At 50.1% G+C, this 27138-nt stretch overlaps 14 protein-coding genes across 14 annotated transcripts; 6 read left to right on the forward strand and 8 right to left on the reverse strand.

The window, feature by feature from the left end:
* Positions 1 to 755: 755 nt before the first annotated feature.
* On the reverse strand, positions 756 to 1603 carry VTP21DRAFT_5613 (uncharacterized protein; the record flags this gene model as incomplete). Its single annotated transcript, XM_069396154.1, has 2 exons — positions 756 to 1092; positions 1167 to 1603. 2 exons carry the CDS (start codon positions 1601 to 1603, stop codon positions 756 to 758), a joined length of 774 nt encoding a protein of 257 aa, XP_069247694.1.
* A 932-nt stretch (positions 1604 to 2535) lies between these two features.
* VTP21DRAFT_5614 (uncharacterized protein) lies at positions 2536 to 4690 on the forward strand (the record flags this gene model as incomplete). The annotated part of the gene is made up of 8 exons (XM_069396155.1): positions 2536 to 2644; positions 2715 to 3135; positions 3200 to 3309; positions 3379 to 3500; positions 3576 to 3588; positions 3660 to 3688; positions 3762 to 4402; positions 4480 to 4690. 8 exons carry the CDS (start codon positions 2536 to 2538, stop codon positions 4688 to 4690), a joined length of 1656 nt encoding a protein of 551 aa, XP_069247695.1.
* Positions 4691 to 5100: 410 nt separating this feature from the next.
* VTP21DRAFT_5615 (uncharacterized protein) lies at positions 5101 to 5397 on the forward strand (the record flags this gene model as incomplete). The annotated part of the gene is made up of 1 exon (XM_069396156.1): positions 5101 to 5397. One exon carries the CDS (start codon positions 5101 to 5103, stop codon positions 5395 to 5397), a length of 297 nt encoding a protein of 98 aa, XP_069247696.1.
* Positions 5398 to 5457: 60 nt separating this feature from the next.
* On the reverse strand, positions 5458 to 5829 carry VTP21DRAFT_5616 (uncharacterized protein; the record flags this gene model as incomplete). Its single annotated transcript, XM_069396157.1, has 1 exon — positions 5458 to 5829. The coding sequence occupies one exon, from the start codon at positions 5827 to 5829 to the stop codon at positions 5458 to 5460; it is 372 nt and encodes a 123-aa protein (XP_069247697.1).
* A 942-nt stretch (positions 5830 to 6771) lies between these two features.
* VTP21DRAFT_5617 (uncharacterized protein) lies at positions 6772 to 7224 on the reverse strand (the record flags this gene model as incomplete). The annotated part of the gene is made up of 1 exon (XM_069396158.1): positions 6772 to 7224. One exon carries the CDS (start codon positions 7222 to 7224, stop codon positions 6772 to 6774), a length of 453 nt encoding a protein of 150 aa, XP_069247698.1.
* Positions 7225 to 7998: 774 nt separating this feature from the next.
* On the forward strand, positions 7999 to 9921 carry VTP21DRAFT_5618 (uncharacterized protein; the record flags this gene model as incomplete). Its single annotated transcript, XM_069396159.1, has 1 exon — positions 7999 to 9921. The coding sequence occupies one exon, from the start codon at positions 7999 to 8001 to the stop codon at positions 9919 to 9921; it is 1923 nt and encodes a 640-aa protein (XP_069247699.1).
* A 274-nt stretch (positions 9922 to 10195) lies between these two features.
* VTP21DRAFT_5619 (uncharacterized protein) lies at positions 10196 to 12209 on the reverse strand (the record flags this gene model as incomplete). Its single annotated transcript, XM_069396160.1, has 6 exons — positions 10196 to 10273; positions 10354 to 11197; positions 11259 to 11405; positions 11472 to 11605; positions 11682 to 11786; positions 11850 to 12209. The coding sequence occupies 6 exons, from the start codon at positions 12207 to 12209 to the stop codon at positions 10196 to 10198; spliced, it is 1668 nt and encodes a 555-aa protein (XP_069247700.1).
* A 270-nt stretch (positions 12210 to 12479) lies between these two features.
* VTP21DRAFT_5620 (uncharacterized protein) lies at positions 12480 to 13314 on the reverse strand (the record flags this gene model as incomplete). Its single annotated transcript, XM_069396162.1, has 3 exons — positions 12480 to 12871; positions 12945 to 13078; positions 13154 to 13314. 3 exons carry the CDS (start codon positions 13312 to 13314, stop codon positions 12480 to 12482), a joined length of 687 nt encoding a protein of 228 aa, XP_069247701.1.
* A 418-nt stretch (positions 13315 to 13732) lies between these two features.
* VTP21DRAFT_5621 (uncharacterized protein) lies at positions 13733 to 15355 on the reverse strand (the record flags this gene model as incomplete). The annotated part of the gene is made up of 8 exons (XM_069396163.1): positions 13733 to 13897; positions 13982 to 14060; positions 14119 to 14205; positions 14277 to 14434; positions 14506 to 14666; positions 14728 to 14860; positions 14925 to 15071; positions 15125 to 15355. The coding sequence occupies 8 exons, from the start codon at positions 15353 to 15355 to the stop codon at positions 13733 to 13735; spliced, it is 1161 nt and encodes a 386-aa protein (XP_069247702.1).
* Positions 15356 to 15623: 268 nt separating this feature from the next.
* Positions 15624 to 17268, forward strand: VTP21DRAFT_5622 (uncharacterized protein; the record flags this gene model as incomplete). Its single annotated transcript, XM_069396164.1, has 3 exons — positions 15624 to 15826; positions 15897 to 16639; positions 16709 to 17268. The coding sequence occupies 3 exons, from the start codon at positions 15624 to 15626 to the stop codon at positions 17266 to 17268; spliced, it is 1506 nt and encodes a 501-aa protein (XP_069247703.1).
* A 230-nt stretch (positions 17269 to 17498) lies between these two features.
* On the reverse strand, positions 17499 to 19842 carry VTP21DRAFT_5623 (uncharacterized protein; the record flags this gene model as incomplete). The annotated part of the gene is made up of 5 exons (XM_069396165.1): positions 17499 to 18488; positions 18558 to 18655; positions 18723 to 18983; positions 19047 to 19678; positions 19742 to 19842. 5 exons carry the CDS (start codon positions 19840 to 19842, stop codon positions 17499 to 17501), a joined length of 2082 nt encoding a protein of 693 aa, XP_069247704.1.
* Positions 19843 to 20489: 647 nt separating this feature from the next.
* Positions 20490 to 23450, forward strand: VTP21DRAFT_5624 (uncharacterized protein; the record flags this gene model as incomplete). The annotated part of the gene is made up of 5 exons (XM_069396166.1): positions 20490 to 20606; positions 20665 to 20802; positions 20870 to 21023; positions 21082 to 23316; positions 23380 to 23450. The coding sequence occupies 5 exons, from the start codon at positions 20490 to 20492 to the stop codon at positions 23448 to 23450; spliced, it is 2715 nt and encodes a 904-aa protein (XP_069247705.1).
* Positions 23451 to 24062: 612 nt separating this feature from the next.
* Positions 24063 to 25642, reverse strand: VTP21DRAFT_5625 (uncharacterized protein; the record flags this gene model as incomplete). Its single annotated transcript, XM_069396167.1, has 2 exons — positions 24063 to 24922; positions 25000 to 25642. 2 exons carry the CDS (start codon positions 25640 to 25642, stop codon positions 24063 to 24065), a joined length of 1503 nt encoding a protein of 500 aa, XP_069247706.1.
* A 647-nt stretch (positions 25643 to 26289) lies between these two features.
* On the forward strand, positions 26290 to 27129 carry VTP21DRAFT_5626 (uncharacterized protein; the record flags this gene model as incomplete). Its single annotated transcript, XM_069396168.1, has 1 exon — positions 26290 to 27129. A coding segment is annotated over one exon (840 nt), but the record flags the coding sequence as incomplete, so codon positions are not given.
* Between the last annotated feature and the right edge of the window lie 9 nt (positions 27130 to 27138).

Here is a 27138-nt window from a genome sequence, read left to right on the forward strand (position 1 = left end):
CATAAAATCATTGAACCTCAGAGTATGATTTACCTAAGGGATACTTTCTCTTTGAGATGATCATGCACTTTATGACCAAAGCTATTGTTTTTATTTATGACCAAACTTTAAAGCAAATTAATGTTAAACGGCAGTTGCCAACTGTGTTAAGAGAATTAGCGGACTTTGGACTAAAAAAAACCAACGAAATAGACTGAGATTAATATGAAGTAAAAAGTTGAAATAACCATGGAAAGAATAGGCCTATTTAATACTGGTAATATGACTCAAATTAATTGGTCGCGGGTTCCAAGATGCTATTTTCCCCTATTTATGAGTCTGCTGTTGCTCATTCAGCGCGCACCTCTTTTACTCCTCGCAAATAGGTATTGTTTATACTGTGCATGACCGTTGTGCCTATCTATAGAAATTTTCAGGCTCAGTATATGTTCAAGAACTTGGCCATGTTGAAATGAATGGCTCTTATGTATAGCCTACTACATTTTCTACTTTGAAGATTGAATGGATCTTATGGACATACTGCTCTACATGCAAGAATGAGCCATATCTATCTTGCATTTATCCATATTTTTATTGAAATCGGACAACAAACAAAAGAAAATGAGTAAAACATTACAAGATACAAACGCGCATGAAATAGAGAGGAGTGGAGGTCGAGGGGAACGAGAGAGAGAATAGGGAGATGACGGGGCATTACAAGTCAACCACTATCTATACTGTTGTTGATCTGGGAGATGGGGGGGGGGAGCGTCGGATTATTCAAAATGCAAACATTTAAAAGCAAAATCACGCTGCCATAGGGTCACACTCCTCACGAACATCAGCCCCAAGGGGAAGAAGCAAATGATGCCCAAGGTGAGGCCAAGCACGAGCATGATCGACACCATCACCGAAATACCTATAAACATCTTGATGAACGTAAAGTAAAGCACACACCACCATGTCCAGCGTCTCCCGGCTACGGTGGGATAGATGACGTTGCGGCCCTGGAGGTAGTCTTCCGGAAAGACGCGTGGATCCTTGCGCCCCCGATAGAGAGGGGGTCGGCCAAAGAGGTATTCTTGCGAGATGAGCTCAAATCTTCCGAGCATGCTACATGAGGGTAGTAAGAAAAGAAAAAGGGGAGTTAGAAACCACCTCCCCTCACTTCGACCCATATTATTTACCGAATAGAGTAGAACGAGAAAGACAACATGATGAGCCCCACTGGGGGTATAATCAGTAGGAAAACGCTCATTAATAGAGTGGTCCACACCCATACGAATCCCACGATCCCAAACGGTAATGCGAACACCAATAAATATAAAATTCCAACCCACGTCCTATAATCGCGACATGAATCCCAAATACTCCCAGAGTATTCGTTTTCATTAGGATAGCCCTTATTAGAGGTGAGGGGGACATCCGAGTCATAGGAATGGCTTTGGTCTAAGGAAATACCGAGCTCGGAGGCTTCGGGACAACTTGGTTCTGGAATGGACGGAAGAGGATTGGAAGAAAGGGGGGGAGCATTGGCGTGTGAAGCAGCGAGTGGAACCGTATTTTCGAATGAGTAGGGCGGGGGGGCTTCATAGTCACTCTTATCCTCGACAGTAATCTTCATTTTAGTAATGTAGGAAGATGAAGGAAACTATTATTTATTTTTAGCCAAGAGTTGGAGCCATACAAAGTAACCGAAATCCCTCCTTAGCTTCGCCCTGGAGATGGGGGCTCAAAGGCCCACTGATTGGTGAGCCGAATCTTTCTTCCACTTGAGATAAAAGTAGTCGAGCCAATCAGTGATCTGTGGGGACATTTTCGGCCATGATGCGTTCTCGATGGAATCCTCATATTTGCCAAAGGGGTTATGTCTTATGTAGCCTATGCTCATGTCATTAGCTTTGAAAAATATAATGCCGCTCTGAATATTGAAGCTCCACCTCGTTCCTGTAAACTTATGAGGATTAGTCACTGAAACGGATTCACATTCTCAACAGTCGAAAAATGTTCACCCTAGTGTGGCTTTGATGTGGGCATCCGATACACTTTCCACTCTCCCAGTATGCCTTTCTTATTCAAGGTGGAGCTGGCGCAAAATTGACGTGTTTAGTGGTCAGATTAACAACCTGTTTGTTTGGAAAAAATGGTTTTTATAACCAACTTGTCATGCTGTATTAGCAGTGCGTGATCTTTTTTGCAAACCCGACACTTGTGGCGGTGCAAACTTAGGGTGGAAATGGAAAATATCTGGTGAGCGATTTGATAAGCCACGGTCTAGAGGGAAGAAGAGGATAAAAGAAGATAGTCAAGCGCATTGGCGCCTAATTAATTCAAAAATAGTCTGCCTACATGGACCATGTTGTTGGAGTCATTATAATTGGTAATAATAAATATTAAGATATGTCCTTGGGGGAGTACATGTTGCTATTCATTCGATCTAAAGAGATGGCTCTAAAATTAAACCAGTCTCGGAATTCAAATCGTGACTTTGTTTTGAAATATCGAAACTAGCCTTTTCTGAATTTTTTATATCACGTCTCGTTTCGAGTCGCCGACATGGAAAGGGAAGTAGAAGTGCTGTCCATTGATCCACAGTCATTGGCCGAATTTGAGACATGGTTGCGCGCCCATGGTGCCCATTTTCCCAAACTTGGTTTTCAAGGAGGTAACTATTGTCATGCCCGCACATGCGGTACTTTGCCTGACCTCTTTGATTAATTTCAATGTGCTAAAAGACATCAGCAACATGGGCGGTGGAGTAGTTGCCACTTCATCCATAGATCCTAATGAGCCCCTTGCATCTGTCCCATTAAAACTCTGCATGACTCTGGCTAAAGCTTTCGAAGCCTACCCCTTTTTCCAATCCCTTTTTTCTCCCTCTCATCCCAAAGGCGTATCGCGTACCAGTATCCTCGCTGTCTATCTCGCGCTCGAATCATTGAACCCCTCTTCCTTCTATCGTCCATATTTGGATACTCTTCCGAGAAATTCATGGAACATGTCGCAGATGGCGGGTGCCGATTTGAAGTGGTGGTTTAAAGGAACCAACTTAGGAGAGGGCGTGGTCGAGGAGAGATTGGAGATATTGAGGCAGGATTTCAAGTGGATTTCTGAGATATTGGTGAAGGAGAACCTATGGGATCCGCGGCTTGAGTGGTATAAGGTTTTTTTTTTGGCGTCCCAATCGAGAAGTTCACTAAGGATAATTTACTATGGAAAGGGATTTGTTCTTGTGGGCCAACTTCATGGTGTCTTCGCGAGCTTTCCCGCAAAACGTGCTCTTTCCTGACGAAGGCTTGGGACCTAGCGAGATGATGGTGCCACTCCTAGGTAAGCGACAGCAAATGAGTAAGCTGTGCTGAATGGAAAAGAGCTCATTCATCCTTTCCACGTAATTAGATATGTTCAATCATAATTTTGGCCAAAAAATAATTTGGCAAGGCCGAGATGGAAACGTAGAATTTATATCCAATGATACCATTAAGGCTGGCGAGCAGGTATACAACAATTATGGTGGAAAGGTAATCTATTCACGATCGACTGATATTCGAGTATGGAGCTGCTTTGATGACTGATATCTTCCCTCTCCGAACTAGTCCAACGAAGAACGTTAGTAACCCCGTTGTATAGTGTGTTGGGTGCTGGTTTTTCTAATTTAACGCGTCTTGCCTCTCATATAGTCCTTCTGGGGTATGGATTCTGTATCGAGGTAAGAGCCCTTGATTCGCTTAATTATATCTTGATCGGCCCTTGCTCCATGTCGATGTTTGTATTTCCTATAGGATAATCCGCTCGATTACGTCGCGGTTAAGCTCAATTTCTCTGGCCCAGCCGCCGCGAGTCAGCGCGATTCCATTCTGAAACGTCATGGCCTCCCCCTACGACACTTTCTCCGTCGCCAAGGAGACCTCCCGAGTGAGCTGCTTGCTTCCCTTCGTATCCTAGTGGCCAACGACATGGAACTGGCGAGCTCCGACATGAATATTGAATTTATCGGGCCCCGAAATGAGCTGGCCATGCTGTCCACACTCTCTGACCTATTGAAGCGAAAACTATTGGCCATCAGAAACGGAGGCATAGATCTCCCCACGCCAACAAGCCGGTGGCAACATTATGCAAAGTGGTATCGTAGGGGACAGGAGCTGGTTCTGCTCCATTCCGTCGAGCAGCTTCAGCGCTTGCAACGCAAGGCGATGAAAGACTTGCGGGACATCGTTGGCGTTGATGAGCAGCAGGATCCTCTTTTGTGCATTTTGAATGGGATGAATGAGGATGCAGTATTCCGAAACACCGTCTTGCAGCTATTTGGGGATTCATGGAGCGAGCAGGAAGAGGTGTGCATGATGTTGCTCTTGATATGGGAGAGGAAGAAAAAGGCTTCGCTTTGGAGCGAATTCTTGATTGAGGCTGGGAAAGGATACGAGTGACTATCTCTCCACCTAAGAGCTCTCCCAAAAACTGCAATGCTCATTGCCATCCTTGTCTTTTTACCTCCTTTAGGCGTTACGACGATCCAGACCTTCAGGAGATTTACGAAGATCTCGCCTCTGACTTGGAGCTGCTCTTCTCCATGCCTGTTGCGTTTGCGGATTTCCAATGGGCTGCCAAGGTACTGGATGACTGTGGTGCGACGATTTCCATGCCAGGGGAGCCAGGAGCGCCTAGGTTTTGCATTGTCCCCCTGTCGCGGTCGAAACCCGCGGCCGGTTAGGGAACAAACGGCTTTTCCAAACCATTAGACATGTCTGAAACCTGCCTGTTCTTCTTTCCTCTTTAATATGGATATGAATAGAAAGTCTCGGACGAGACAGCAACCCATTTAGCTGTAAATGAATGTGTGGCAAACTTTCTTGGGAGATTTGCAAAGTGAGCGTCTGCTCATTTGGGTTTTCTCGCGGGCCAATCAGGCTTCGCAACCTGAATGCAGGCCATTTCGTCGTGGCTTGCTCTCACCATAAGGGGGGGGGAGAGGAGGACGCCTTAACCTTAAAAAAGGGCATTGGCTAAGGATGGAGGCCGGCTGCATTGCAGTTCCTGTGCTCGGCAAGCCAATTTGACTGTGAGCCTTCCCAGTTCTCTTCCTTTGATTAAAGGTCTCATCCGCACGCAGCTTATTCATTCATGCCATCTGATACATACTGCCGCCAGGACATCGACTCATCCTCTGGTTCAAGCAGACCAAGCAGGCATCGAATTGGGCCTAGCGTCCCCCCATCCAACCGGAAACCAATGCATCCGCATCCCACCCCACGGTGCGGCGTGGGAGGCGGTTTGATGGGACGGCGGCGCGAAACGGGAAAACAGAATAAGCTCCGAGGAGTGCTTTTGCACACACGCTCGGGCAAGAGTGGAGCCGAGGCTGAGGGATGCAGCCAACGCGCTGCGCGTGTGGAAACAGATAGCAGTGTGTTTCGATAGAGTTAATGGCCTGCGCTTTCCATTCAAACACGGCCAAATAGGAAACCATCCATGCTAAAATCACTGTTTATTCTCTGTGGCGGACCGAGCGCATGGCGGATCAGGAGGGGAGGGGGGCAGCCACCCGGTACGCAGCACACATGAGGCCCCGTGGTTGGGAAGCCGGGCCAAGCAGAACCGGCAGCGGAGCTTTGGGCTAGGAGGAGTGGTTAGCTTCAGGCTCATACAGCATCGCAAAGGGAGAGCATACCGGAACCACTGCTTCTCGGTCGCGGCCGGCTCGTACTCTCGGCCATTGGCGGCGGGAGGAGGAGGGGAGGAGGACGAGGCCGGGCTTGGCTGGATGGCCGAGCAGGATCCATAGTGCTTGGGCTTTTCGCATCCACACTCGACGCAGAAGTAGGCGAGTTCTTGCTGGCGGTTCCCGAGCATTGCGACGAGGGCCCACAGGGGAACAGGAGCAGGAGCTCAAGTGATTGCGAACGTGTGAAACAGCTCCCCCCCCCCCCCTTCGCACCCCCTTTGTTTTGGCCTCCTCCTGCGACCCCCACCGATGGTCGATTTTGAAATGACACCAGTTGATCCTGCAAGAGCAATGGCAAGAGCCAGCATATGCATTGTGAGCTGACATCACCACGCATGGCGGGCGATCCTAAAGCGGGATAGCCAGCAGAACTCTAAAACCAGTATCCTCGAACAGTTCTAAAGAGAGCTTGCAACATAAGCTGAGCAGAAAATTCCATGGTGAAATCCCATCAATCATCTGCTGGAGAGTGTAAAACTGGATTTATAGAAAAAGGAATCGACCATAACACAGGTGTAAAACAGATGGAATATGCGAGAAGAAGGAAGAAGGAAATAAAGCACTAAAACAGTATCCTATAAGCAATGTTATCAGATAACCAAAAAGGGGAGTGAAAGAGGCCGAATAGGCTATTACAAGGAAAGACGTCAAAAGACACCGGAGCAGCAGGGAGGAGAGGGCAAGGGGCAGGGCAGAAGGCAGGTTAGGGAGAGGGGGGTATACACAGGTACAGACAGCATATGGTACAAGGGGAGATAGTTCAACCAAACGTCCGCCATCGGCATGCTTCTCTATGTGCGGGAAACTCGCCGCTACAGTATTGACATACCAAACGCTGGTACATGTAATGACCGGGTCCGGCTATGCTGCATGGCCATTGCTTTCCGCAAGCACAGTACTGGCTGATTATCCAGGAGATTTCGGTGATGGGAGCCATCATGAGAGGATTAATGTCGGCTGGGAATAAGAATTCCTCAGAGGAATAATTAAGGGGGGAGATGGGTGGAGGCTGGGGAGAAGAAGGAGAGGTGGACAGGGAGGATTTATATATTTAATCGCCAAAGGAACGATTACCGAAGCAATCGAGTGGTGGGGATTCGTTTTTTTCCTATTGCCAAAAAAAAAATAGAAAAATAAAGCAGCTCTAATTTTGCATCGGCTCCACTGAGCTTGCCCGGATCCCAGAGCAACTTGGGCGATTCTGGGGTCGGCCGTGGAGGGGGGGTGCAGAAACAGGTGGGTTCCCAATGCGGGAGGTTAGCATCATGGCCCATTTTATTCGATCTGGAATCTGGGGTGTCGCAGCAGGTCGATTTCATGGACCTAATCCAGATCCCAAACAGGAATCGCATCCCACGACCAGCCAGCAGCTCGAACCTTCCTTCTTTGACACTTGTTTCGAGCCATTGCTGCGACGGTGGTCTTAGTCCAAACGGGTAGGCTAAGTTGCACTTGGCCGGGCGATTCTCTGCCGAGATGTTACCTTCTCCTACGGGCTGTAGGGTGGACGGCCGGCAAAACATGACCTGGTTCCCGTCTCCTTCCCCATCTCGCCTCCCAACCAAGCATCAAGATAAGCTTCGGGTGGGGATTGCGTCATGGCCCCACCACCCAGCATGACAGAGACTACCGTGATCCGTATGGCCTGAGCATCCATGCAACTCAACCAGTGTTCAAGGTCACACTTTATGTGATAAATGACTGTCGCTCCATTTATGAAGTGTGGAAGCGTGCCGAGCTGCCTGCTGGGCTGCTCATGTGAATAAGACCATATCGACCAAGGACCAACTCAACGTGCGTTCACTCCTCTGCAATGAGGCCGCTGGCCAATTCTACTGAAAGCAAGGAGGATAGGTTAGGGAACTTGGCTCCTCTCTATGCATTTTCTCGCACTTTCGGTTGATCATACCAAAGATACCAAAGCAACCGAAACCTACCCTGTATCGAGTGGGGTAAGGGTACTGACTATTGGTTTTCCATCTACCCTCGCATACGAGAGACGAGCAGGAAATCGAAATTCCGGCGCATATAGAGTGGTATGAAGCGACGTTTCGGGGGAGCTGTCCAACATGGCATTTGCTCTCAACGCCGAATTAGCTATTTTTTGAAAATGCTGCGCCTCAAGAAAATGCTGGAATTCTCGGGAGACTGGTGGCAATTTCGAGGGAGGCGATTTGAAAATATATATAGGTCCTCGACACGCCCATTCTCGGAGGTTCGCAACATTTACATTCCTCAACTGTGAATAATATCTTACCTTATACACGTCTGTACATAATACCTAATCACTACACACAATGACAAAAGCAATTGGAATTGACTTGGGAACCACCTACTCATGCGTGGGCGTTTGGCAGAATGACCGGACCGAGATTATCGCCAATGACCAAGGGAACCGCACAACGCCCTCCTACGTTGCATTCACCGACTCCGAGCGCCTGATCGGCGATGCGGCCAAGAACCAAGCAGCCATGAACCCGGAGAACACCGTATTCGATGCGAAGCGTCTGATCGGCCGTCGTTTCAACGATCCCGAGGTTCAATCCGACATGAAGCACTGGCCATTCCGCGTCGTCGACCGGAAAGGCAAGCCCTACATCGAGGTCACCTTTAAAGGGGAGAAGAAACAGTTCACTCCCGAAGAGATCTCGGCCATGGTGCTCACCAAGATGAAGGAAACCGCCGAGGCCTATCTTGGTGGCAAGGTGACCAATGCCGTGGTGACGGTGCCCGCCTACTTTAACGATTCTCAGCGCCAAGCAACCAAGGACGCGGGCATGATCGCAGGACTCAACGTGATGCGTATCATCAACGAACCGACCGCTGCCGCCATCGCGTACGGGCTCGACAAGAGGGCCAAGGGGGAGAAGAATGTGCTCATCTTCGACCTGGGGGGTGGCACCTTTGATGTGTCGCTGCTGACCATCGAGGAGGGCATCTTCGAGGTCAAGGCCACGGCCGGAGACACGCATCTGGGAGGAGAGGACTTCGATAACCGCCTGGTGAACCACTTTGTCCAGGAGTTCAAGCGCAAGTACAAGAAGGACATCAGCACCAACGCTCGGGCCCTCCGTCGCTTGCGGATCGCGTGCGAGCGCGCTAAGCGAGCCCTCTCCTCGGCGACGCAGACCACGGTGGAGGTGGACTCGCTGTACGAAGGCATCGATTTCTACACCTCGATCACGCGGGCCCGCTTTGAAGAGCTGTGCGCCGACCTGTTCCGCACCACCCTCGAGCCCGTGGAGAAGGTGCTCCGCGACTCGAAGATTGACAAGTCGCAGGTCCATGAGATTGTGCTCGTGGGGGGGTCGACTCGCATCCCAAAGATCCAGAAAATGGTCTCCGACTTCTTCAACGGCAGAGAACCTTGCAAGTCCATCAACCCGGATGAGGCCGTGGCGTACGGGGCCGCCGTGCAGGCCGCCATTCTGTCCGGCGACACCTCGGAAAAGACTCAGGACTTGCTGCTGCTCGACGTCACCCCGCTCTCACTCGGTATAGAAACGGCGGGCGGCGTCATGACCAAGCTGATCAACCGCAACACCACGATCCCCGTGAAGAAGTCGGAGATCTTCTCCACCTACGCCGACAACCAGCCCGGCGTGTTGATCCAGGTGTACGAGGGCGAGCGTGCGCGCACCCGGGACAACAACCTCCTCGGCAAATTCGAGCTGACGGGGATTCCGCCTGCGCCGCGCGGCGTCCCCCAGATCGAGGTGACTTTTGATGTCGACGCCAACGGTATCATGAACGTCTCGGCCGTGGACAAGACCACGGGGCGCTCGAACCAGATCACCATCACCAACGACAAGGGCCGGCTCTCGAAGGAGGAGATCGAGCGGATGGTCTCGGAGGCCGAGAAGTACAAGGCGGAGGACGAGGCCATGGCGGCGCGCATCCAAGCTAAGAACGGGCTCGAGTCCTATGCCTACAGCCTGCGCAACAATCTGCAGGACGAGAAGATCAAGGGCAAGATTCCGGACCAGGACAGAACGAAGCTGGAGAAGGCCATCGAGGACACCATCCACTGGCTCGACGGGAATCAGGAGGCCGAGCGCGATGAGTTCGAGGACAAGCAAAAGGAGCTGGAGAAGATTGCGAATCCCATCATGACTCGTATGTACTCCGGCGGCGGCGCTGCCCCAGGCGGATTCCCGGGCGCTCACGCGAATGGCGATGCCGGTGGTGACAAGGGGCCGACCATCGAAGAGGTCGACTAAGGGTCTCAATAGAGAGTAGAGGATATGGAACCCATCTCTTCCATCTTCCCCTGCTTTGTGTGCCAAAAAAACTAAATCTTTTGTTATACTATATCATCATCCATTCATCCATACTTGTCTCTTTTTATCCATTTCCATGTACATAATCATCCTCTTATATAGTTCTTGTTGCTTATGGTATATAGCTTGTAGATATGATGATCGGACAAAGTGTATTGAAATAAAAATATAAATATTATAAATGCAAAAAAGAGCGAACCATCTTTATTTTCATCTAATCCCGACAAAGCAGAAGCACATCACCCTGTCTTCGCTTGTCATCATGAAAATCAGAGTTGAAGTACCGTTGGCACTAACAAAAAAAAGTGTCCCAGGAGGGGTAAAGTTAGTCACGGAGAACGGAGCAATCCACGTTTTCTTTTGAGCCCTTACCTCACGATACCCTTTTGTTTCAAGGAGGTGTTTGACTTTGCCATCGCTTCGTGAGAGCAGCTCCTCAAAAATGACTAGGCGATGCGGCCACCAACGCTGCGGGTTCTCTCCGAGTCTTTGTTGTCCCCCCTTGACCTCTTTCCACTCGACGAGTCTTGTCCGTAGGAATTCGACCGGATCAGCATAGAACTGGTCAGCCTCGTCAAGATAGTGCGATGCTTTGTTGTGCGCCTCCAAGGGCGGTTCGCACGTCAAAAACCACATCGGAATGGGTTTGTGGAGCGATGCATAGAAGGGGGTCGAATGGCAAGGCATGAGAAATCCAACACTTTCGCCTGTTCCGGCGGCGTGCTCCCGGAGCTCATGCATGACATCAAGCACCCCGCGTTGGTGCCGCAAAGCCATGTAGAGCCCCATTGGAACCTGGGTGAGCACCAGTAGAACAATCCAGTATCGGCGATGTCTAGGATGGGAGAGGGAGAGCGACAGCCCGGCGAAGGCGAGAAGCGGAGGCAAAAGCGGGTGCACGAATCGGAATTCCTTGTGGGGAAGGACACTGTAGAGCACTACGGTGAATCCCACGAGGGCCACCATGAGTTTTGCCGCGCTTGTGCTGCGAGGATGGGGGGCAGAGCAAGCAAGACGAATGCCGTGCAACGCGGGAAATAGCAGGGTCAAACATAAGACGGGTACTCCCTGGGTTACATACCAATGCCACGAGTGTACTCCATAGAAAATGGAGATAGAGCGAAAGACATTCACCTCCAGGAAGTGGTAGGGCGTGAAGAGAATTTCGCCATAGAACAAATAGTCAATCCCAACGAGCATTGCGAGCGCAAAAAACCTATTTCAACGAATATGAGACCTGGTATGAGGGTGCAAAGAGGCAAATTGGGGCCAATTACATGATTATAGAAACGTTGAGAAGAATGGCCATGGTGTGGTGTCGGTGCCGGTGGAGGAGCTCGAGGCCCAAAAAACCCCACACCAGCGCATTGGTTGGGCGGAGCATGCACGAGATGGCCGCCCAGAAAAGGGCCATCCGAAATCTGCTAAGGCATTGAGCAGAGTGTGAGGTATAAACCATGGTTTCTTCTGAAAAAGAAGGGGACATTTACTGCATCCTCAGCCCTGATTCCGAACTCCATGGCCAGTAAAAGAGGGCCAGCGCCGTGAAAATGGCTTCCATCGAGTTGGAGAGGGTACGCACGAGGTGGTAGAAATTAAACCAGGATATGACGGAGGAAAAGAGCTTTGTTCCAGAAAAGGGTTTCGCTCCGTGTTAGCAAGCGCAGCTCATCAAAGTTAGGATATAAAAGGATAGTTACGGTCCACCGGGCAGCATTTCTTCCGAAGAGAATATCCGCTAGCCGATATGTCGCGTATTCGCCTATTCCGGCCAATATCCCTTGCAAAATCTTTGGACCCAAGAACTGTAAACAAAGGCACATTAATAAAGTCCGGGCCATGATCATAAGCCAGTGTGTCTTCACTACCAACAACTTCGTCTGGTCCAGCCGCAACACGTCCAATAATTTATATACTCCCGCAAACAGCAAAGGATGCGCGAAGCTCCTTATTTTCTCCCGCCATTCCCACGTCAAATAACCATAGCCAAAGACTACCCAATGGGCCACCTCCAAGCTCTGCCAATACTCATCTGGCACCGATTGCGTGCGTATCACGAGCGCATTGGCTACTCGAAAGACAATGAGCAGGAGGGGCAATCTATACGAAAGAAAAAATGGAGGAGCGACGAATTGCGATGCTTGTGAAGAGGATGAGGAGGTAGGCGAAGAAGGTGGTCTCGAAGACGGAGGGTTGGGCACTACAGCGCGATGCCTCAGCGAGGACATTCTAATGGGAAGCGTTGGCGGGATGGGGGTCGAATGCCGAATCTTTGCAATTCACAGAACAGCAGTCACATAGCAATAGGTCAACTTTAATTTATTATAGTCAAAATATAGTGAATATTCTTTGAGAGCAGAAAAAAAAGTGGTACGAAACAGCTTAACAAATAGGAGAAGGTGAAACAAAAATTCTATCTGAGATAAATGAAGAGGGTCGATCTACCCCGACGTATGTTTATTTCGTCTACTAGAGTTCATAGTATGGCCATCCGCCGTCTAAAGCAAGCATGCCAGAATCACGATAACCAAAAGCGAAGCACCCGCTCTGAGGGTGGTGGCGGAGCTTGTGGTCACGGACGCCGAGGGTTTAGCGCTTCCACTGGCCGAGGGTCCGAGAGGCGGGAATCCAGAGCCAGAGGCAGACGGGAATAGACCGCCCGTGGCGGCTGTCGAATTCGCGGCTGAGGAGGGGCCTGCGGCACTCGGAAGGCCGTTGACTCCAGTCGTGGGTTTGGCTCCAGGAAGCAGCGCAGTATTTGTTCCGGCAGTTCCAGTTGCAGCATTCCCAGGAAGCGGCTTGCCATTGGCATCGATCGTGAAGAAATGGCTGTAGCAGAGATTAGGTGCATTTCCGATTTCCAAGGCATAGTCCGAGCCGGGGGGCAAGTCTACCATGGGAAAGGCAGGGGGGGATCAGTAAAAGAGTAGCAGGTAGAGCAGGCACCATGATTGAAAACTTACTGGCTGGGACGTTCCAAGTGAAAGTTTTCGCGTTGTTGTCAATGCTGGGATTGATGACGGCTACTTCTTGCATCGCAGATGCCAACCCCTTACGCAACTTAATGGTGACCTTTTGGGCGTTGCCTCCGGGAATCCTTTGTGGCGGAACACAAACACAAAATGATTAGATTTGCAAACCAAAACATCCTCTAGGATGTTGAAGATGCTACCAATTGATGACCCCCTTATCGCCCAATTTCCATGCTGTCCCGTCGACGGGGTTCGTGATGGAGGGACACTGAGGGGCGGGGGCGGCTGGAGGAACTTGGGCCGACGCAAGCTGGGCGAGGGCAAAGAGGGTGGCGGCCACTTTGAAAGCAGAGAACATCATAGCACTGATGAAGGAGCGGAAAAGAGCAAAACAAAAAGAAAGGCAAAAGCAGGGATGAAGAACAAGAACAAGAGCAAGAAGAGGGAAAGAGGATGCGTAGATTGCAGTAGAGAACTAAGGGATGAGATGGGAGCAAGGAAGCCAAGGGGAAAATCCGAGTACTTAATTATAGCAGATTAATCTGCATAAAAGAGACGCCGCCGCCCAATCAGGGCGGCCCAGGGGGAAGGTCGGTTTTACACAAGGGGACGATAATAAAGGCATTTAGGGAAAGGTTTCAGACAAGCGCCTGAAATGTTTATTAAACAAGTACTAGAGGCGAGAGGCGATGATGAAAGGGCGGGAGGGTGTGCATCTAGAGCAAGCAAATGGATCGGGACCCAAACCAGCGCTGATCGGATCAGTCTTGCCAGCGAGGCTACGAGTGCATCCCGAAGATGCGAAGATTGCCCAGATGCGTGCCGTCGCTGGACGCGTCGTCTCCGGCGTACGCTAGGTAGTACCGGGACGGGTGCCATGAAACCGTGTTGATGGCTGCAGTGCACGGGATCTTAAACACCGACAGCCCGGTCTCCACATCAGACTAAGGAAGCCCGCATGGGCGAGAGGATGAGTATGGCTCATTAGAGGGAGGAGGGGGATTCAACGGGTCGAGGGCGCTACTTACGATATCGATGACCAGGTCTTCCGATGCTGATGCGAGGAACCGCCCGTCGTGACTGAAACTGATCGTTCGCACTGGCCAGCTGTTGAAACATCATTAATCTCTCGGTCGCCACTCGTAAGACATGACTGACTACTTACTCGAGCTGATCTATGGTTCGAAGACAGGTGAACTCTTTCATGTCCCACAGGCTCACCAGCGAGTCCGCACTCCCCGTCGCCAGATATCTATTTCGGAGAGGGCGGGTAGAAAAAACACTCAAACATGCCTGTGCACCCATGCTTTCGTGGCCACTTACCTCCCAGTAGGGTCCAGCTCCAGGCAATAGCAGTTGATCCCGTGAGCCCGAATGGTGTGTAAAAGCTTGAGAGAGGGGTACTCGAGAACCTTGACAGTCCCTTGGCCCGTAGTCATGAAGAAGAGATCCCCCTTCTTATTCCACGTGATCTCGTTTATCTATTGGAGAGAGGGGAGGTCAGAGATACGACGGTCAAGCGCCATAGGATGCGACGTGTTCATTTTAGTACCTCGACATTATTTTTGAGTGTTTTTTCGATTTTGAATGTCTGCGCATCAATGAAGTTGATGACGTCCTCCTTATTGCCTACTGCTATCTTGGTCCCATCCGCGCTCCAGCAAATATTGATATTTTCCCCATTGGTCTGAATGATGTGATTGCACTTTGCCTCTATAGCATATTCTCTTAGCACTAGTTCCCATCGCAAATGCCATTGTGCGGCTCTACTTACGTCTTTGGTCCCATATTCTTACCGTGCCATCACAACTTGCAGTCGCCAGCCGGTCTGGATGGGTAGGATCCCAGCGTAGCTGGTCTACGCTATCGGTGTGGCCTTTTAATTCATACGAATACCGTACATCTGTCTGTAGCACAAGATACAGTAAAAAACAGGATCTATCTTGATTTTTTGCAATAGCATAGACTCACCCCTCGATCGGGCGTCCATATTCTAACCGTTTTATCGACCGATCCAGAGGCAAGCTTCCTGCCCTCACAATTCCAGTGAACTGTATGGACTTTAGACTTGTGACCTCGGTACTCCTTCGTTGTGCGATTGCTGAAAGATTTATGGACCTGATTCGAATCATGGTTAAAAAAATGCATGCTTTCTCCGGAAAATGACGTACCCTCTGTAGATCGGGAGGTAGCTCGTCAACTTTAACCACCTTACGCTTCTCCTCCTCTTCTTCTTCCTCCACTACTGCATTTCTAGGGTCATCGAGCTGCGATGTTGTGCTCTTCTGATCTACACCCGGCATTTTGCTGGCAATGTTAAAGGCAAAGGGAAATCCAAAATCGAGATTCTTCAGCTGTGCCACCGGTTTAATAGTCAAAACAAGCGAATCCCTTTTACCCATATGGCAGTGTATTTTCAGTATATTTTATTTTTTTTAGATCTTTTCGAATATAATCCTCGTTTTTTTCCTCAATCGCTTCCCAATACACTTGATTCCAGCGTTATTACAGAAAGTTGCCTTTAATATCCCAGAGACTCTCAAGATCTCTCTCGTTCCTGACTAATTTTTTTTTGTGCTTAGGCGTCTGAGCCAAAGGTATGATCTAATTATTAAACTTAATTGGGATGATCGGTTGTTAATTGAAATACCATTTAGTGTAGCCCCAATCATGCCTCGACGCAAGACACAGCAGCGTACTCCCACTCCTGAGCTTTTATCCCCCACGGCCACCCCTACTTCTGGTGCGATCAGCACTACCGTTTTTAACTCCTCTTCTGAAGGAGATCTTGTCCCATCTAATGACCAAGTCGTGCTGCCAAAACGCCCCTTGATGAATCGATCGGTACCAGCTTTTTTGAACAAGCTATACAAGTATTACCGACGTTTTTCAGCAAAGCTCTCTTCATGTTTTTGGTAGCTAACCTTTTTTTTTTATTGAAAGTATGGTCAACGATCCTACTACCGATCCTCTTATTCATTGGGCAGACGACGGTGCTTCTTTTCTAGTCACTAAGCCTGAAGATTTTGCTAGAGAAGTGCTCCCGAAGTTCTTCAAACACAACAACTTCTCGAGCTTTGTTCGCCAGCTGAATATGTATGGGTTCCACAAGGTGCCCCATCTACAGCAAGGTGTTTTGCAAGCGGATGAGGATGCAGAACGATGGGAGTTTAGCAACCCGCACTTCCAGCGAAATCAGCCGGACCTTCTGTGTCTCGTTCAACGCAAGAAGGGTCGCGATTCCGATGATAGAGATCCGAACACCGTTGATTTGCAACGCATCCTAAACGAGATCGCCACTATCAAGAAGCACCAGCTACTCATTAGCTCGGAGCTACAGGATATCAAAAAAGAGAACCAGACATTATGGCGAGAGAGCCTGACCACGCGCGAACGCTATAAACGCCAACAGGATACGATCGATAAGATTCTTCGGTTCTTGGCGAGTGTGTTCTCATCCACACAGAAACGAACCACCATTGTTCCGAAGAAAAGACTGCTGCTGGGCGACGTGGACACGGATTACGGTGTAGATAGCCAAGAGAAAGAGCATCAAGACGAGGGAGCTTCCAACATCTTTGATGCGGTGACGCCGCAAGAAGATGAAGGCCCACCCCATAAGCGGTTGAACAAGGCAGATCTGGTATCGAGCTCGGTAACGGCAGATGTGAGCAAATCCGCCCCAGGTAAATTGTGCATTTCTTCCCTGATAGTATAGCATTCGACCTTTATCCCTCCTCTAACCAACTCTTTAGCCACCAAAGCCGAGTTTCCTCTGGCGTTAAGTCCGACCTCGGAGAAGGCTCAGGCCGACCTTCTCAGTCACTTGAACCTCCCCTCCAATACAGAGACGAACATAAACCCCGATGCATTGAACCTCACCACCCTACCCCTTGATTTCTCAGGCACCCTGAGCGGATTGCAGGGTCTTGACCTCAGCGGGCTCGATCTCGCATCGATCGCTTCCATCGCCTCGCTCTCGGGCCAGGGCAACCACAATAACAGTGGTCTAGCCACCACCGCCGTCGATAGTCCCTCTGCTGCCGGTGATAGTGCCACCAGCTCTTCCGCATTAATTCTCCCCAACCACAACGCAAATTCCAGCCATCCACACCGAGTAAAAATCGAAGACATGCCAGAGCCCGCGGACACTAAATTCCGGGACGTCTCTTCGCTTGACGAGCAGGTGGATAGCCTACAGGCCGATATCGATAATTTGGTAGAGCAGCTAGGCATCGACCCGAGTGCGATATGGGATGACGTAGAGCTGGAAAAATTGGGTGCGGGTGACTTCCCGACGGGCGCGGGAGAGTAGAAGAGAAGGAGAGCGTGGCAGGAATTCATATGGTAGTGGACATAAAGGTCATCCGTGTTTTACCGAATTAATAACTTTGGAGATTTTTTTCCCCTTCATTTTCTTGCTTTTCGTTTTTTTTTTTTCCTTGTATTTATATATTTTCGTTTAAAAAAAAATATAATGGAATAAAAGAAAAATCTCACAACTTTCTAGCCAAATAGCATGATTGAAAGCATACCAAGGCAACCCTATCGATCCCAGCACTCTTTTCGGATCACACCAAAAATCTTGTCCTTCAGCCACACGCCCCTCTCCTGTCGGATGTCAAGCTTCTTCTTCCCGCTCGGCGTGGTGATGACAAACTGCAGCCGTAACTCGCTCTCCTCCGCATCGCCCTTGTGCCCTGCCACCTCCACCACTCGGGCCTCAACCAGCCGCATCTCCTTGTCCCGCGTGATGACTCCGAGAGCCCGCTCGTCAATCTCTTCGACTCGCCATCTTGCTCGGCCGGCTTCCCCCAACCCCTCCTCTCCACTCTCCACCCCAGCCGGAGGAATGCCTAAGACGGCATTCCCCACCTCGCATACCAGTCTCAGACACGCTACACTCGCCTCTCTTGAGACGATTTCCTCGAATTTCTCCAGGTTAGTCAAGGCGAGGGGGGCTGAGGAGGCGGGCAGATGCGCAAAGATGGTCAGCGAAGTGCCAAGGGTAAAGCGCAACCGTGAACTGCCGAGTTTGACGAAAATGACATGGTACACTGGGCTTTTCTCCTGTTTCTCCTCCAGGCTCCCCGAATAAATACGGGGCAGTCCTTCAAAGTGGAAGCCCACCTCCATCCCCAGCCGCCTATACGGCTCGAGCGCTCTCCTGATGATGTCACGCACGCGTTCACAGAAGATCCCATATCGCAAGAGTTGCAGAGGCTGTACGAAGACGAGAGGGGGAGACTGCAATTTCGAAAGGTCTAGTTTGCCGGACTGGAGGACTCGTTTTTTGCGTTGAGCAAGGGTGAGGCGATGATGACGGCGAAGCATGAGTTGCATGGCGAGTTTGATGATAGCGCAGGAGGCAGAGGGGTATGAATAGGGTGTGCTAGCGGGAGCTGGGGAGAGGGTGGAGGGGTTGGATTTGACCCAGCGTAGAATTAATTCAGAGTTGGCGTCGACTTGGATAGCGATTTCGTTTTCGGAGATACGAGTACTGCTTGAGGATAAGCCTTTGGCTTCCTTTACAACCTGATAAACAGACCAAAAAAAAAGCCATCAGTAATCGAGTTCCCGCGGAAAGGAGCTATTTCAATTTGCCTCTTGCAGCAGCTCGGTTTCGAAAACAGTCGACTGGGCAGCTAATAGTTGATGGTGCATCGAATCTTCATCGTAGCTCTCCGCATCTCTCAAGCATACTTCAGATATAATGTATATCGTTAGTGAAACGCGGTGAGAATAAGAGGCAAGCCATGCAAACTCTACCCTCTTCTTCTTCCTCAACCTGTCCAAATAACCCCACAATGGAGTTTCGCTTCTCGTTGACTTTGTTTTGTTGTTGTTTTGGATTGAGATGATTGCTGAAGGTAGAATATGCATTCTGTACGAGCTGTATCCTGAGGTGCCGGCGAACTGCATGCGGAAGAGCGAGTTGTATTTTCTCCTCGTTTTCTATGGCACGGCCAACTTCCCCTATGGTGCGCTCGCGAATAATCTCGGCAAACGTAGACTCATTGAATGTGGAGCCTACCCATTTCATGCAGGTGGTCATTAGTAAAATAGTAGGCGAGCCTCAATCATTTTCCTTACCAAAGCCGAATCCATACTGTACAAAAAATTTCCCAGTCGGTGCCCCGGGATAGCTTCCAGGTCCTATAATGATCCAATTGTCACGTCGGAGCTTCAGGGTTTCGTCCCAAAATCTCTTCTCTCTATCCACAACCCTCTCGAGCGAGTCCGCCGACCCCAGTAATAGATCGGCAGCCTGCGTCAACTGTTTTCGTTTTCCACCCATCCCAAGCCGAAGCCCTTCAAGCTGGGCACGCACGCTTGGCTTTGGCTTTTGGATATAGGTAGAGTTGACAGTATTGGGCGCCAGCGGGCCCATGGTGTGAGACGAGCCGTACGGCTTGGATTGAGCAAGCAAGATGTTCACCACATCAAGAGCAATAGATATCTCATTACATGCCTGGTTGAGTCTCTGTAAAACGGTCCCTCTCATCTCGCCCACTAAGTCTTTCTGTGGGGCACCGGGGATTGGAGTGGCCGAGGATTTGGACGAATCGTATGCTATCAGCGTCGACGATACGGATTGTTGATCATTGGGGGAGGAATCGGGTGCTTGGGATTTGAGTTTTGTCTGGGTGATAAATTTGAGATCGCCGCGTTCGCCCCATATGCGATCTATGCTTTTGCTAAGCTGGTGGGCAGCATTCTCCTCTCTGGAATTGAATCAACAAGATTAATGATGCATCACATTGTAATCAGTGGAAAACGGTGCATACTCCTTGTATATTTCCTCGCCAGTTTCGGTAATATCATATGTTTTGGAGTCGCTTCGCGTTTCTATGGTTAGCTTGAGCCGCTTGGGCAACGATCCATCCATCGGAACGACTATACCGTATTTCTTAATACGCTAAAACAGATAATTTTATTGAGACGCGATAGCTGAGCCAAGCCACCCTCTGTGTCCCATTCCATTTGATAGATCGACTGCAACGCGCATCCTATCTTTCTAACCGTTCCTCACCTCATGAACCCAGTGATTATCTCATTTTTCTCTTCATTTGTATAGTTATTTACGCTTATTTACACATCTGTAATCTTAACATCATCCGAGTCGAAACCATATAAATAATCACTTTCTGATTATTAGTCGACCTTGTAAGTAATCTCCACACGGACTCTGGCCTCTTGCCACACTGAGATTTTTCAATCTTAATGAGTTTCGTGCATGGTGCCAATAGAACAATCTTTCAATGTTATTTGAGAAGAGACTGGAGAAGCCCCATTCGGTTTCTCTAAGTGCCCTAAGGAAGCTTTACTGATGCTGTTTTCTACCTCTCTCTCCCAATAGCCTTATTTATTGCCTCTATGCTTTTCTTGGACAGCCTCAAGTTCACCCTGCTTTGATGAATACGACTCCATAGGAAGAATATAACTGAGCATCCATCCATATCAATCATCTTGCCTCTCCACCCTCTTTCCTAATTTACCCTTCCTCTTCATTCCCCTCTTCCAATTTCCCCTTCAATGTCAGGAAGCAGCAGAAAGGCACCGCCAGATGAGGCACAGAAGGTGGGGGATTATATACTCGGCGATGAGATTGGCCGTGGATCCTTTGCAGTCGTCTACAGGGGACGTCATAAGGTAAGTATCTGTTCTAGCGCAACAATGCATTTGGATTTAACAAAAATTCCCCATCTAGACAAACGGCGGTATGGTGGCGGTGAAGGCGGTGCAGCGATCCAAGTTGACCAAGAAGTTATTGGAGAACCTGGAATCGGAAATCGCCATTTTGAAAGGGATCCAACATGATCATATTGTTGAGTTGCTCGAATGGAGGGTAAATGAGAGGAGATGGAACATGAAACAATTCGGCCTCATTAAATCACTCTTTTCCTTGATGGTAGAATGGAGATAATGTTATCCATCTGGTTATGGAGTTTTGTTCTCTAGGAGATCTTTCGGGTTATATTCGACGAAATCGTGCCTCAAGCGGTGGGTCGGGCTCAGCGGTGTTGGGCCTACCCGAGGCCACAGTGAAGCACTTTTTGCGGCAGCTAGGTAATGTCTCTTTTTTACGGGAATTGACCACATTGACTCACAATATTTCCTGTGATAGCGTCTGCGATTGAATTCCTCCGCACGATGAATGTTGTTCACCGTGATATTAAGCCTCAGAATTTATTACTACAACCTGCTACCAAGCAGTCGGAGGCCAAGCTCAAATCCGATCTGCCTGTGCTAAAGGTTGCTGATTTCGGGTTTGCTCGTCTATTGCCGTCACATAGTCTCGCAGAGACACTTTGTGGATCACCTCTCTACATGGCTCCCGAGATCCTTGCCTACGAAAAGTACGATGCCAAAGCCGATTTGTGGTCTGTAGGGACAGTGCTCTACGAGATGATCGTTGGACGCCCCCCGTTTCGCGCACAGAATCACTTGGAACTGCTCAAGAAAATTGAGAAAAATAACGATCGGATACGCTTCCCCGATGAGGAACCCTCGGGCAACGTCTATGCTTCCTTCAGGCCTATTTCTGACGAATTGAAGGACTTAATACGAAAACTGCTAAAGCGGAACCCTGTGGCTCGGATATCTTTTGAAGAGTTCTTTTTGCACCCGTTTGTCGTGAAAGACACTATCGGAGCTCCGGCGGTGGAAGAGAGAGAAACTGCCCCGAAAAGACTGCAGGTGACGCCTTCATCGACTTCAATCACGACAGGAGCACAAAAAGCAGCTGCAAGTGCGGGTATTAGTACAGGTGCGGGGATAGGGACTGTTGCGAGCTCGGGAAGAAACGAAGAGGTTGCGATCTCTGCCCCCCCGGCATCGACACCCCTGGTTTCGAATTCCGAGCATCCCCCTTTCGCCCTCCTCTCGACTGGGAGTGGCAGCACTGGGCGGTCTTATCCCCTCACTCCGCAGGAATCTGCGTCGCGAAATCCACGGCGGAGCGAGATGGACCCACCCTTTGCCATGTATACAATGGAGGATCGCAATTTTACACGGGAATCCTCCCAGCAATCCGAGCCCATCCAGCAGCGCTCTCGGAACGCCCCAATACCTATGTATCTAGACAATCGGTACTCCAACGGAGAGGGTCGCACGAGCGGTGGAGCTGAATTGATGTCTTCGTCGGCACAGACTTTCCCCAGCCCTGATCTCGGGGCTCCTCCGTTTGCCCATAGCCCCACCTCGTCGCCCTCCAATGCATTCAAGTCCTCAACGAGGGAGCGAGCGGAGCGTGAGCGGAAACGAAACTCGACGGCGAGCCAAACCTCAGCCTCTGATATGCGCCGCGTGGAGGATGACATTATAGTCGCACGAGAGTACGTGGTGATCGAGAAGAGAGCGGTGGAGGTGAATGCGTTGGCGGATGAATTGGCCGCCTCTCCCAGCACAACCACCCCGTCTCGGCCCTCCTCGTTCGATTCCGGGCAGACCGGCCAGGGTGCCATCGTAGGCTCAACCCCGCCTACCCATACCGCGATTTCCTCCACCACTGGCCCCGTCGCCATGATCCGCGGCCGCTCCACCTCTACCGCCAGTGGGTCGCCCCTTGACCTGGTCGGAACACCTCCTCCATTTGCTCGACAGCCGTCGTGGCCTCGCTCTGGGCCCTCGGCCACGTCTGCGTTGGCACGGGCTCTTTCGATGGCGTCTGCGCGGCTGTTTGGTGCTGGAGTGAGTCCGCCCCAGTCTGCGCCCTTTGTCGGTGCAATGCATTTTGGGGAGTCGAATGACGAGGAGGAGAATTCGGTCGTCAGGGAGCTCGAGGACATCTACGAAAAGGCCGTGGCGGTGATGCTTCTCGCGGACACAAAGCTCCCTTTTCTTCTCCCTCAAACACCCCAATCTTCCACCATTGCGCAGTGGCTTCAGGCCTCGCTGCAGTCTGCGCCCACCTTTCCCTCACCGGCCGAAGCCGCCTTCCTGCTCTATTTGAAGTCGCTCGCCCTGCTTCAATACGGTATGTCCGTTGCGAAGTCATATTGGGAAAACATGAGGATTCGCCGGGGCCGCATCGCCTCGGTCCGGGTCAACAACATTGTGCAGCTGATTCGCGACCGCTTCAACGAGTGCCTTGAGCGCGCGGAGATTGCAAAATCGCGCTGTGACCCCTCTTCCTCTCCGGCTTCCGAATCAGAAACGTGTGGGATGGTGGAAAAGATACTGTATGAGAGTGCGTTGGACATGAGCCGAGTCGCGGCCATGAATGAGATGACGGGGCAGCTGAGCGGATGTGAACGAGCCTACGAGATGGCGCTAGGGTTACTGAAGGCCATTTTGGACGAGGCTGGCCGCGAAGAAGACTACCCCCTGGAGGAGAAGGATCGCCGAGTAGTGAATAAATGTGAGTTCGATTCCCTTTGCACCCTGACCTTTTGAGCTTACACTGATCTATGTGTTGCTTTAGTTATTGGATCGATCATGATTCGCCTTGGGCAGCTACGCAAGAAATTGGCCGAGCTTCAGGCTTACGAATGACCTGTGCCTTTTTTGTTTGAATTTATTTCGATGACTTAGTCTTAGCTTAAATTAGTTAGAAAGCGGAGCTATTGCTTGTTTGTTTTTCATATCATTTCTACTTTTCTTCTTCCCTCTGTTTATTGAATCAATTGTATAATTTTTCTCTGATCATAACCATTTTTATACTTTTCTCTTATCGACTTGGACTTTTTTTTTTGAGTTTCCTTTTTATTCTTAACATTTGTAGTTTTCCAATGAGTTTCTTTACCTTGATAATGGTGCCTTTTCTTCTTTTTTGTTGGTGACTACCATTGAGTGTAGATGATTCTCAGCTAAGTATTTATTATTCACTCTTTTTTTTCCCTATTATAATATATATATTTCTTTTTCTTTTAAGAAAATGCACAGGCTGGTTACTCCATGAGAATGGAACAAACGTGCTTCTCTATAGTACTATATTATCAAAATATATATATTTTTTGGATTGAGGGTTAGGTGAGAAGATGGTGTGGGGTACGGAATATTACAAACATCGCAAATAAAATGCAAGTATTTTCTTAGAAATGCAAAGGATCACTTTTAATTTTTGCAACTAGAAGAGAATGGCGTCGGCGGTGGAGGGGGCCCCGCTTAGAACTTCTCCAAGTCCTCAACGCGCTCAATCACGGCAGGCGCCACGATGGTCTTCCCGCGTAGCACATCGAGCCCCTCCCCGGAGTAGGACACCAGCGGCGAGATCTCGAACTCCTCCACCTCTCCAACCACCGTCCCTCCAGCTTGCTCGACGAATCGCGTGTGTTGCTGCACCATATCCCGGCGCGACGTCTCAGGACAGTCCACCCCAGTGCCCGGCGCGTTTTTGAGCGGCGAGAATTCGTCCCTCCGCTCCACCTCGAACACCGCCATCCGCTCGGTGAAGGGAAACACGTCAAACACGAACATCTCCATCTTGAGGCCATTGGGCTTCGCGGGGATGATTTGCTCACCCGTGGCCACGTCGATGCACTTGATCTTCTTTTTCGCGATGTGGTACTCGAGGCGAGCCTCAAACCCTTTGACGGCCCTCAAAAAGTCGAGGGTGTAGAAATGGTTGGCGATGTTGGCAGCCCTGAAGGCCAGTTGTCCGTTTGGCTCCGTGCGGGAGGCGATTTCCTCGTCAATTTCCGAGTACTCCACCACCCCAAACTTGCCATTGCGCAAACAGACAACCCCAACGGGCTCGGTAGGGCATGCCTTCGGCACCGTCTTTGCGCCACAGTCGGCATTCTTCGAGACGCAGTAGCCGATGAACACCGGGTCGGCCACACGAACGAGACAGTTATCCACGCAGTATGCGTGAAGATAGGTCACTCCTCGCTCAGCCATGGAGTCAAGGACGTGGTGCTTGCGCAATGCCTCATAGACTCCACCATTCCCGTCGGGCGCGGAGGTGAGCTGGCTCTTCGACTCTAAGAGGATCTTTCCGTCCATTGAAAAGCACGGGAGCGTACCTGTGACCATGGAAGCCATGTGAGTATTGGTCATTCTAAAAGATAAAGGATGCATCACGACTCGATGGACAAGTTACCTTGGTCGAAAAATGTAACGTTTTTCTCCTCAAGCCCGAAGAAGTTGTGCTCTTTGAAGAACTTTTCGGTTTCTGCGCGGGTAGGACCACTGGTCATGACATACCATGGAATCACAACATCGCCATCGCGTTTGCCAGCCCGGCGTGCTGCCAGCTCTTGCAGTTTCCTGATTCTCTCCGCTTGGATCTGGAATAGGGATTTTCTGCTCGGGAGGCTGATGTCATAACATCCTTTCGGAGCACTGGAGCCCAAGCGGGTTCCCTGCCCTCCAGCAAGGAGGATGACCCCGACTTTGTTTTGGGCAATCAGATCCATTCCAATCTTTTCCCAGGTGGCAACCTGCTCCGCATCTGCAGAGAGGCGCGAATCGAAAACATTTTCTGGAAGGGGCGAGACATCGCAGCGAGAGGGTTGCTTAGCCCCTTCGGTTGCCAGCTTGTAGATGTGGTTGCAGCGCTCTACATCTAGATGCGAGAGTTGCTGGAATAAACTATTCTTTTCCGATATGGACAGCTCGTCCCAAAATGCAAGGAGATGCTCTTGTCCAGCGGCAGCCAGTTTGCTCCTCAGGGCATCTAGCTGTTCATTAGAAAAGGAATTCGTGTTCTCATTCGCCCGGTTGGGGTTCGATGTTCCGTTCATCTTGATGGAGAGAGTTGGTTGGAATGGAATGCAAAGAATATGCAGGGGAAAAAAAAAAGAAGAAAGGAGAAAAAAGTGAGAGGGAAGGATGAGCAAAGAGAGCAAATGTGATGAGGTCTTGAATTGGGCCTTCGCTTAAAAGATATATAGCAGGAATAAGGCTTCAACCCAGCCTCCGAAAAGGGCGCAAATCCATTGGAGGGTGAAGAAAATTCATATATTATGGTTCTATTTATAAATGTCAAAGCCGATGGGATGACAAACAAGAAGTCTGGTAAACAGTCCTTTCTCGACGCAGCATCGGATCGTTCCAATTTCCCGCCCTCCATAGCGAGCGGGCAAGGGAGAGCCTTACCTGCGAGGGGTTGGAATGTGTCGAGCCGAATTGGCCTGAACCGTGCGCTCGTTTGCGAAAAATTTCGTCTGCATGCTTCCCAACATTCAATCGTTCCACGCCTGAAAAATGCACTGGAATGTGAGAATTTATAAAGATACAGTCCCCTTGTTAAAATGTATCCTTTAGCCAAATTTTCCTTCTTTTCCCTTTTCTCTCTCTCCCTTGTACCTCTTCCTCTCTTTTGCATCCCCTCCTGACTCGCCCCCCCTCTTTTCCATCGACGCTTGTTTTTAATTATATATAGTATAGTATGAGAACCATAACATTAATAGCCCTCGTGCTGACATTCACCTGCACCGTCAAGAGTGCCGCCGTCTCCAGGCGTGGCCTCCTGGACCAGGTCGCCAATAACGCCCACGTCATCGACCACATCAACCTGTTCAACTCCATCGTCAACTCCAATCCCCAGACCGCCGAAAACTCAAATGCAAACACGAAGGCCTCCGGCCCCGGCAACAACTCCATTTTCCAGAAGCAGAAGAAGAAGTCGCACCACCACCGCCACCATAGGAAGAAACATAGGCACAAGCACTGGAGCAGGAGTCTGGAGGAGAAGGAGAAGCGCGGGGTCGTGGACGAATCGGCCAACCAGGCCCATATCGTAGACCACGTTAGAATCGCAAATGCCAACGTGGATTCCAACGGGATTGTGGGCGAGAATAGCAACACGAATACCAAGGCAAGTGGGCCCGGCGACAATGCGGATCTGGGAAGGGCGGTGGGGGAGGGCCTCTACCAGCAAATGCATAACAAGAGAAGACTAGGCGGCCAAGAGAGTGAGGAGCTGCAGAAGCGTGGGCTCCTGGACAACAGCGTGAACGGGCTCGATCTCATTGACCACCTATCCCTGATCAACTCGATGGTGAACTCGAATCCCCAGAACAGCGAGAATCGCAACGCAAATACCAAGGCGAACGGGCCCGGGAACAACTCGAATTATGCAAAGCAGGGAGGCGAAGGCATCTACAAGAAGAAGCACTGGCGCCGTGGGCTGATCGATAATGCGGTGAACAACGCAAATCTCCTCGGCCACATCTCGATCTTCAACTCCATGGTGAACTCGAACCCGCAGGACAGCGAGAACCGAAACGTAAACACA

Source organism: Calcarisporiella thermophila (genome assembly GCF_041956535.1).
Source record: "Calcarisporiella thermophila strain CBS 279.70 unplaced genomic scaffold VTP21scaffold_23, whole genome shotgun sequence".
NCBI classification, from domain to species: domain Eukaryota; kingdom Fungi; phylum Calcarisporiellomycota; class Calcarisporiellomycetes; order Calcarisporiellales; family Calcarisporiellaceae; genus Calcarisporiella; species Calcarisporiella thermophila.